The sequence below is a fragment of the Myotis lucifugus genome, unplaced genomic scaffold, assembly GCF_000147115.1.
Source record: "Myotis lucifugus unplaced genomic scaffold, Myoluc2.0 scaffold_922, whole genome shotgun sequence".
Taxonomy (NCBI): Eukaryota; Metazoa; Chordata; class Mammalia; order Chiroptera; family Vespertilionidae; genus Myotis; species Myotis lucifugus.
The window spans coordinates 72,060-80,793 of record NW_005871970.1 but is presented as its reverse complement, the minus strand read 5'-3'; the positions used below and the strand labels follow the sequence as shown (position 1 = coordinate 80,793).

The 8,734-nt window shown below is 55.4% G+C and overlaps 1 protein-coding gene across 1 annotated transcript in view; it reads right to left on the bottom strand.

Annotated features, from left to right (window-relative positions):
- Positions 1 to 8,734, bottom strand: part of LOC102420523 — a gene marked incomplete at its 3' end in the record, with an annotated part of 139,640 nt that overhangs the window by 66,888 nt on the left and 64,018 nt on the right. Inside the window, exon 4 of the mRNA XM_023747593.1 lies at positions 7,438 to 7,646. Coding sequence (XP_023603361.1) covers positions 7,438 to 7,646 — 209 coding nt within the window. The remainder of the gene's footprint in view (positions 1 to 7,437; positions 7,647 to 8,734) is intronic.

Below are 8,734 nucleotides of genomic sequence, written 5' to 3'. Positions count from 1 at the left end.
TTTTTTTTTTTTTTTTTAATGCCAGTATCCCTTTATCTATGACCAGTGATGACAACCTTTGCAGCGTCCTGGGAGGAATCTGGCTTAGTCTGGACATCTCCTTTCTACAGAGTAATCTAAAGAATCTCCCCTAAAATCGTCTCGTAGGAGGTCATTTATGTAATTCAATTCTATTTACTCCCCAGTGATAACTTTTCATTTTTGTAATAAAAGTTGTTTCCCCATCTTCCTCCCATAACCACGCTGTATTGCTTTTGGTATACGTAGACCATTAAGTTAAACTCATGCAACTCAGAAATAATGAACTAGTAAAGGGTGCTGTCTACGTGGAAACCACAGCCTCCGCTTTTAGAGCCTTTTCAGAATTCCTATCCTTAGTCCTCAGACCTCGTCTTAGAAATTATGTAACAAATATCCAAACTATTCAAAATGAGTCCCGATGCTTCTACACGAGCCGACATTTATTTTTCTTTAGGGAAGACAATCAACAAACATACTCCTTGATCTACTAAGAAAAAAAGAAAAACAGCCTTCTATGTATTATGTCTCAGATCCTCCGTTCCGGGTAAAACCCAGCGGATTAACCCCTCATTAGTCCCAGCCATCGCGGAGTAACCAGAGGTATTTCCAAGCAGACACTATGTAATAACAATAATGATAATAATTATCATAATGATAATAACTAACGCTCATTGTGCTTTTTATCTTCAAAGCACTTTACTGCCGTTAACTATGTGTCTATCCTCCAATTAATTTAAATCGACAAATGTCTTATTAACTGGGAAAGCGGTGGAATGTGCGGTTAAACTGAGTTTTCTGTCGCTAAATAAATAAATAAATAAATAACAAAAGGAGCGAAGGGCGGAGGAAATGGTCTGCGATCTCCCGCAGGATCGTTCGCTGCCTTGGTGAGTGAGGGTTAATGAAACACGAACTTCTTACAAAACACAAAACTGAAATACGGACACAGAGGGTGAAACTCGCCAGTATTTCACTCAAATACATAGTGTGTCAAAAAGGCCCGGGAAGAAGTAAAATCATAGTTTACTTCGATATGTGCAGGAAGAAAAAGTGGTAAATGTAAGAATATTTAAAATCCTTCCGAGTTTCACAGATGTAATAAGCAATGTCTGTCATTACAAAGCAGTTTGTTTTTCTTCCATGGAATCCACTGCTTTCAAACCACCTCCCTCCTCTCCCCTGGAGTCTCCCTGTAACCAGCCCCTCCGCCTGGGAAACAGAAGCGCTACAAGCCCGGGGTGCCGGCCCTGGAATCAGCTCCACGTCCTTAAATACAGGCGATTCATCAACACCTCTTAGCCGCTGTCCCACCACGTTCTCTCAGGGGCCCGGGGAAGAAAACGGCCACCCGCTGTCAGCCAGGCCCTCGCGTGCACAAACAACCACAAATGCAGAAAAGCAGATGAAAACAAACACGTGTAAACATGGGGCGGAACAGACTCGAGTTCGTTAAACTAGGAGTCCGGTGAGAGTGGGGAGGCTTCATGCAAAGTGTGGCTCTGGAGCAGGAGGCCGAGCTCAGGCTGGTGCGGAGAAAAGAAAATGTTTACGTTCAGGAATGCAGACAGGGAGTCGGGCGGGAGAGGAATCGGAAATCCCAGGAAGGTGGGGATGTGACGCCAGAGGGAAGCAGGTAGAACATCCACTGAATAAGCAGAATTGCTGTCCTTCAGAGAGCTTGCCATCTCTTAGGCAGAGAAGGGAACAGGCAACGAAGTCTCATACTGCGACTAGGACAAGCCCCGGGAGCCCCGGGAAGTCAGGAGGGACCGGGCCCAGCCCCGGGGACAGAACGACACGCTATCATTCAGGGATTTTCCCAGGGCAAGAGCCAAGCACCAGGCGCACTCACACACGTGCTCTGGGCCTGGCGGGCTTTGAAGGGCATCCTGGCTTCTGAGATGGCATCATGAACACCGGCTCTCCCGGTCTGAGCAGAGGAAGGTAGCGGAAGGGGAGCTCGGGGAAGCGACAGTGGGAGCCCGGAGGAGAACTGCGGGCAGAGGCGGGGGCAGCGCTGGAGAGCAGGCACAGAACCTTCTGGGCAGGGAAAGCAAGCAGGAGTATTACTGCAAGAGATCCCCAAATCTGCCAGCTCTACGTGAAATAAGACACGCACGGGCCTGCATGAAGAAGGTGGGCAGCAAGGGGGTCTCATAAGAGAAGGCAATGGACTCTTGGGGGCACACAGTATTATGTTTTCCAACGTGTCGCTTTGGCACCCCACCTACATATGTTCCTGAGAGACGGGCCGTCTTAGGTAGCGTGTTTGTCGGCGGGAACCGTGTCAGCCTTCCGTGGGCGCGGCGCCTTCTCAGAACAGCACCAGCATAGAGGCCCCTCGGATGGCGGGATCCCAGTGGCTGGGTTTGGCATCAATGAAACCAAACATACAAATGAACTTTCCCAAGGAATGCCTGTAAACAGTCCCGCGTGTGCAGTGAACACTCGCAAATTCTCTTCCCACATGTATTCTTTTCTGAAGGATTCTTTTCTCGGCTACAAGTTGCTCTGTGAAACGTACGTAGAATAGCGACGCTTCTGTCACCGAGGACAGACACGACCCCTCCCTCAGCTTCCCCAGCGAGCGAGTGAACCTTTCCATCCACCACGCCGAGCCGCTCAGCGGGAAACTGACTTCCAAGCCCCTCACTGTCTCCCCCAAGATTCCACTGCACCGGAGCACAGTCCATCTGTGAGGAACGGACAGAAGTAATTTGTATCTCCTGTCGCTCTGGAGTAAGTGCGTGTCCCAGAAGGGAGTCAGCACACTGCTCACGCGATAGGTATGCACGCTGCTCCCTGTGAGCTCGAGCCAGAGGCCCCAGCCGCCGCCAAGAGGCAGTCACGGTCCGTGGAAGACGTGGAGGTCGAAGTGCATGAGGCTTGACGATGATCGTTTTGCAAACATACACACACGTCCCGCGCCCTAGGCAGAAAGCCGTGTTACATGAAGCTGAGGATTCTGTGTGATCTACACACGGCCTCGAGTTTTCTAATCAAAACTCTGTCATGTAAAATCGGACACTGGCTGCTTCTGGAGCTACCACAAAAGAACTGCTCACTGCCAAGCAGAATATAAAAAAAGAAAAATTAAACGAGAGGCTTAGTATTTACCGACAACACTGTCCCACATTTCTAATCCTTCAAACCTCTCTCTGACCCTTTGCAGGAAGGGGGAAAGTACACAATGTAGAATTATTTATCGGTAAACAGGTAATGACCATGAAGTGTAGTAGTTAAATAACACACATCCACGCCGGCACTCTCTCCAGAGTGGCTGACAGATGAAAAAGTGAGAACAGACGAAGAAGTGAGAACTACATGAACTACTCACCATGCACTGAGCATTGACTGGAAGCATTGTTCAAAGAGATGAATGTTCCTAATCAAAACAAAACACGCTCTACAAAAGGAATGTTTACAGCATGACAGAAATACCTGCAAGTTCTCTTCTCACATCTCTGCTCTCTACCAGAACACACATTCCACGTCCATCCCACGGCAAACCGATCACAAATCCGCACTTCCACGCGGACGTTCGATTCGAGGCTGGGTTCCCAGGAGCCAGGGAAGCAGTCCCGTCATCGACCTCAGACCCACTTCAAAGATCTATGCTGCACGGTTTCCATTTCTCACACTCGCTCTAATGGAAACACGGGCCCCGGTGAACGCGGTGCTCCTGAGAAAGTTAAGTAGGTCTGGGCGAGGGATGCGGACACCTATCACATGAGATGACACTGCTGGGAGGGTGAGCTCCTTCCCTCATGTTGACAACACGGGTCCTTTCAGAAAACGCAGTGATGCCAAGGGAAGGACGATCGGCCCCTGAAAAGCTGGCGGTAAGGGCCTCCCGGCCGGCCGGCCACTGTGCGGCGGGCGGGGAGGTAGGGCTACGTTTACCGGCTTCTATAGTAACCTCACCCCCATAACTGCCTCCCGATCGAGCCTATAACTTCACAGCTGAAATATGCTCTCCCGTGGGGGCTGTAAAACAAATTAGACACAATTACGACGCACGCCGAGTAAAAACAACCTAATTACCCTTCAGATGATTCTCATTTCAAAGCTTTATCGCCGAAGTCAGACCGGATTCCCTAATGAGTGGAGTGGGCCGCGGGACAGAAGTCTGCGATGGTCACGGCATGTTTTCTATAGAGAAAACGAGTTGATTATGAGTAAATTCTGGAAAACTATGCTCACTACACCTCCCCAAAGTGGATACGAGAAACATCTGTGGCAAGAACTGCTTGGCTTCCAGACAGGGTGTAAAGGGGTTCTTTTTCCCCGTGTTTTGCTATCGAAAAAATAAACAAAAAGCTGATTTGTGGGGGGGAAAAGTTCTTACTATCAGTTCTCCAGACGTTCAATCTCGCAATTCTGCGAGGTGAGCCAGGCGGCTGCCAAGTGCGCTCCAGAGGGAGGCCGGCCGCCGCCAAGGCCCCGCTTGTTATAAAAGGGCAATGGAGGGAGCGGCTCGCTGCCCTGTCCGAGGCTCACGGGTCATTTTAACCATTGTCTTCCTGTCTAAACCCGGTTCTCCACCCAGACAGAGCCGAGCTCCCAGCACAGAGGCCGGGACTAAACACAGATCCAACTTCCCGAGGCCTCCGCCCGCGGGAGCCCAGCAATGGCTCAGCTCTCTCCCTGCTGGGTGCGCTGGCTCCCACCGCCTTCGAAACTCAGTATCGCGGGATCCTCAGGAACCACTAGTGAATTCTTGGCGTCAGGATAAATGACTGCGACCGGTTTGCATAAGGCACTGAGCTCCAGAGGCGATGATTCTGCCGGGAGGAGGGGAGGACCGGCGAGCCGTGACCCGCCTCTGCTCAGCGGCATCCGAGACTTGCTCGGTGCGTTTTGGGGAACTCAATGCATTTTCCTTGATTCTGAAAGCCTGGGATTTTGCCCCAGATGCACAGGGATTGTGCAGAGTAGAACGCCATCTCTTTAGCACTTGGAGATCCTACAAAGTGCACCCAAATGAGCAGGTACAAATGAATAAGCGTGTTTATAAGCCGCAGAGCCCGGGGCATGTAACACCTTCCTGATAAGGAGAGGAGAGTAATAAACAGATGACCACGTCTAAACACAGTTCAAGCCACGCGGGACTCGCTCACCTTCCATCCCCTCCCCTCTCCCCCCAAGCTACACCCAGCCACCCCCAGGTCACTGTCGATAGAAGGTCTAGCATCAGATTCACAGACGGCTGTGTGCCGACCCTGAGGGAGTGATTTAACTCCTGACACAGTCCTGGGAGTTTCACCAGGACATCGCAGAGGACGCTGAGGAGCCGCGGACACCCCAGCCTCGGAGAGAGGAGGCGGCTGCCCAATCGCTTCCTCCCCAACCCAGGTGTGCCCGCTCCCTGGCTCTGACGGGCGGGGTCCGGAGGGAGCGGCTGTGGGCGGGATGAAGCGCTAACCTGCCCGTGGGGTGACGCGTGTGCACAGACAGGGAGCACACAGGCCAGGCAGTCTCAGCATGGCAGCTGCAAGGCCGTGCCAAGCCAAGCTCTGAGGAAGATTCATTTCGATGGAGGTGCAGAGCAAAGTCCCGGTCCCGTGCGCAGGGTGTGCACGTGTCGGGTCTGACGTTCAGGTCGAGCTGTGCTCATCCTACACTTGGAATCTCTCTTCTGAAAAGACTAGGGGCCCAGGGCACGAATTCGTGCACCTTGAAAGGAACTGTGGGCCACAAGGCTGCAGTAGGCACAGGGGCGGGTCTTGGCCCATCCTCTGCGCCCCCGCCCGGCCCCCAGTTCCCTTTCTGCCAGCAGCCCCACTCCCACCTTCGCCGCTCCCACGCACTGACAGTGCCGGCCCCGTTCGCACCCGCTAAGGGCATGGAGCCACTGGGGTCGGCGCCAGCAGTGGGTGCAAGCGGCAGCTGCTGCCCCGATCGCCCCTCAGGAGCAAGGGGTGGTGGAGAAGCCCTCAGGGGAGATCAGGGCCGACAGCCACCGCTCACACCCACTGATGGCCCCAGCAATCGGGGCCAGCACCAGGCGCCGGCAGTGGGTGCAAGCACCGGGCAGGACTGTGGTGCACGGGAGCAAAGAATTTTCAGTAACCACCATAGACTCTCCCCGATGACAGTGACCGGCGCCCCGCCTTGGTCTGGCGCCCCTGCTCAGCTGCTCCACCATCCCACCTTGGCTGACGCCCGCCATGTTCTGCGCACGCCCCCTGGTGGTCAGCACATGTCATAGCAACCAGTTGTTCCGCTGGTTCAATCTTCTTGCATATTAGCCTTTTATTATATAGGATGGGCCCCAGGGACATTTGCCCTTTCCCTCGGAGAGCCGGCCGGGCCGGGCACCGGGCACCGGGCACCCCGGAACCATCGACTGCCGAGCACCCCTCGGTCCGCGCCAGGCGAGTGCCCATGAGGACCACCCTGACCACACTCAGGTGTAAAGAGCACGTTAGCTCCAATCCTACGCTGTCCAAGCAAAACAGATCAACAGCGTTTATACTTAAGAGAAAAGTACGCGCAGCTACTGCTCCTAACCTGAATCCAGTGACTTGCAGTTCCAGCGCCGTCTGTGTTACAGCGACATGTTTCATAGTGTGTGTGTTCTCACATGTTATGCTGTCCAAGCATGCTGTGATGCATACATGTACTGCATTACATGCTTCCCATATGACCTCGTCCTAACACTTTCAGCAACACACCGGCTAATCAGAAACCAAGTTACCCCTCAGGACAACCGCGCCACAACCGCGCTCCTCCCGCGCCAGAGCCAGAGAGAAATGGGCCGAGCCGCTGAAAGGCCCCCGCGGTCCCGGGACAGAGCAGGGAGACCTGCGCCTCGAGGGCCCTCGGGACAGCCTAGAAAGGTTATTTTTATTTTTTATCTTAATGACTTCAGGCTCCCCACAGGCATGCACGCAGCCCAAGAAGGGAAGGGCTCCCCACTGCTGCACGTGGCAGCGTGGAAAGACCGGCTGTGCCCGACAGGAGTCCCTGCCTCACCGAGCGGCTTTCTGAAACCGAAACTTGTCTCTGTGCGTCACCGCTGCACTCAGCACTTTACACTCCAGAGTGAACGATCCAATCAGTGCAGCCCACTTACGATAGAAACAACGCCTGGCTCCCACCTCGCAGGTGAGAAGGGGGGGGGGGGGGCGGGAGAGCATCGACTAACTGGCAGCAGCCCTTACACAGGTGAGAACACCAGGTGAGTCCTCGGACGCCGCCCACCCTCTGACAAGGCAGCCCCCGAGCTCAGTGGGCTCAGGCGGGGAAGACTCTGGACTGACCGGCAGCACGGACCCCACCGTGGGGAAGCCACATCGGGCTGGAAGGGAGCACCGCCGCACGGCCCTAGCGACGGCCCCTGGGCAGTGAGCGTGGACCGAGACGCCAGACCGAGATGCCAGACCGACAGAGCCCGGGGTCCCCGGGACGTACCTCCTGGGCGGAGCGGGCGGCCGGCTTGTCCTGGTGGCTGGCGAGGATGAGGAAGGGCAGCGTGCAGAGCTGCGGGTGCTGCAGGGCCGAGTGCAGCTCGCTGCGGGCCGTCTCCAGGTCGCCCTCCGAAGACGCGCTGTCCAGCACGAAGATCACGCCCTGGGAGCCCTGGTAGTAGCGGCTCCAGTACTTGCGGATGTGGTCGGCCCCTGCGGACACAAACACACCCTCAGGCCCGGCTCTCCGCCCCGACCACGCTCCCACGCTCCCACGGGACCTCCCAGCTGCAGGACCGGCAGCTCTTCCACATCAGCTGCAGGGACCACGGCTGACGGGACCCAGAAGGCATTGGGGCCGGCAGGTGGGCAGGTGCACGTGACTTCGGGAGAACACACAAGCTCGAGGGTCGCTCTCTGTGCCTCTTATCAAAACGGGTGAGAGAGAACCAGGAGGACTTCGCAGACTTGACGTCGGAAGGATGTGCTCAGACCTTGCCCGAGTCCCACCTCATGACACCCACAGCCTCGGTGAAGGCAGCCGGGCTGCAGAGCGGAGGGGCCAGCCGCCACGGAGAGCAGCTCGGGGACATTTCCTGGAGAACTGACCGCCACCAGGGCAGGCTGGTGTCACCCCCGCTAGAACCTGGGAACGAGGAGCAACGCGTGCGGGTCTAAGTGCCGACGTCTGTGACAACCCGAAAGCTTGGCCTCCGGGACAGGGCATGACCCCGCCGGCAGTGAGCGCGCTCGGGGTCCACACAGGATGGGGCGCTTATAAAAAAGACAGAGGTTCTCGCCCGCGGGGGGCGGCGCCCCACGCCTCACTCTAAGCCCGGGATCCAGCGCGATGCGGGAAGGAGGAGCGTGGGGGGCGAGGAAAGGAGTGACGCTCGAATCAGGCTTCCTGGGTTTGGGGACTGGAGGGGACGTTGGAGACGACCCAGTCCAGGTAGCTGGGGAAACTGAGGCCAGGGGAGGGGAATAACCGCTTTCATGTACGTAATCCACAAACGTGAGATTCGCAATTTATGTGTTTGGGGTGCGGGTGAGGGCTTTGCTGGTTACATAACAAAAGTCAGGTATTTCCCCAACTAGTGCACATGATCCTGTCTTCCACATGAGGCTGCTGCAGTAGGCACCCTGTGTGCGGGGCTAGGGCGTGAGAGTGGGGTGCAGGGTCGCACGCCCCGCACACCCTCCCCAGCTCTGTGTGCAGGGACGCCAGGTCGGAAGCTGGGCCCGGGGCAGGGAGGGTGGGCTCACTGCGGACACCAGCAAACGCTACACATCAGGTCTTG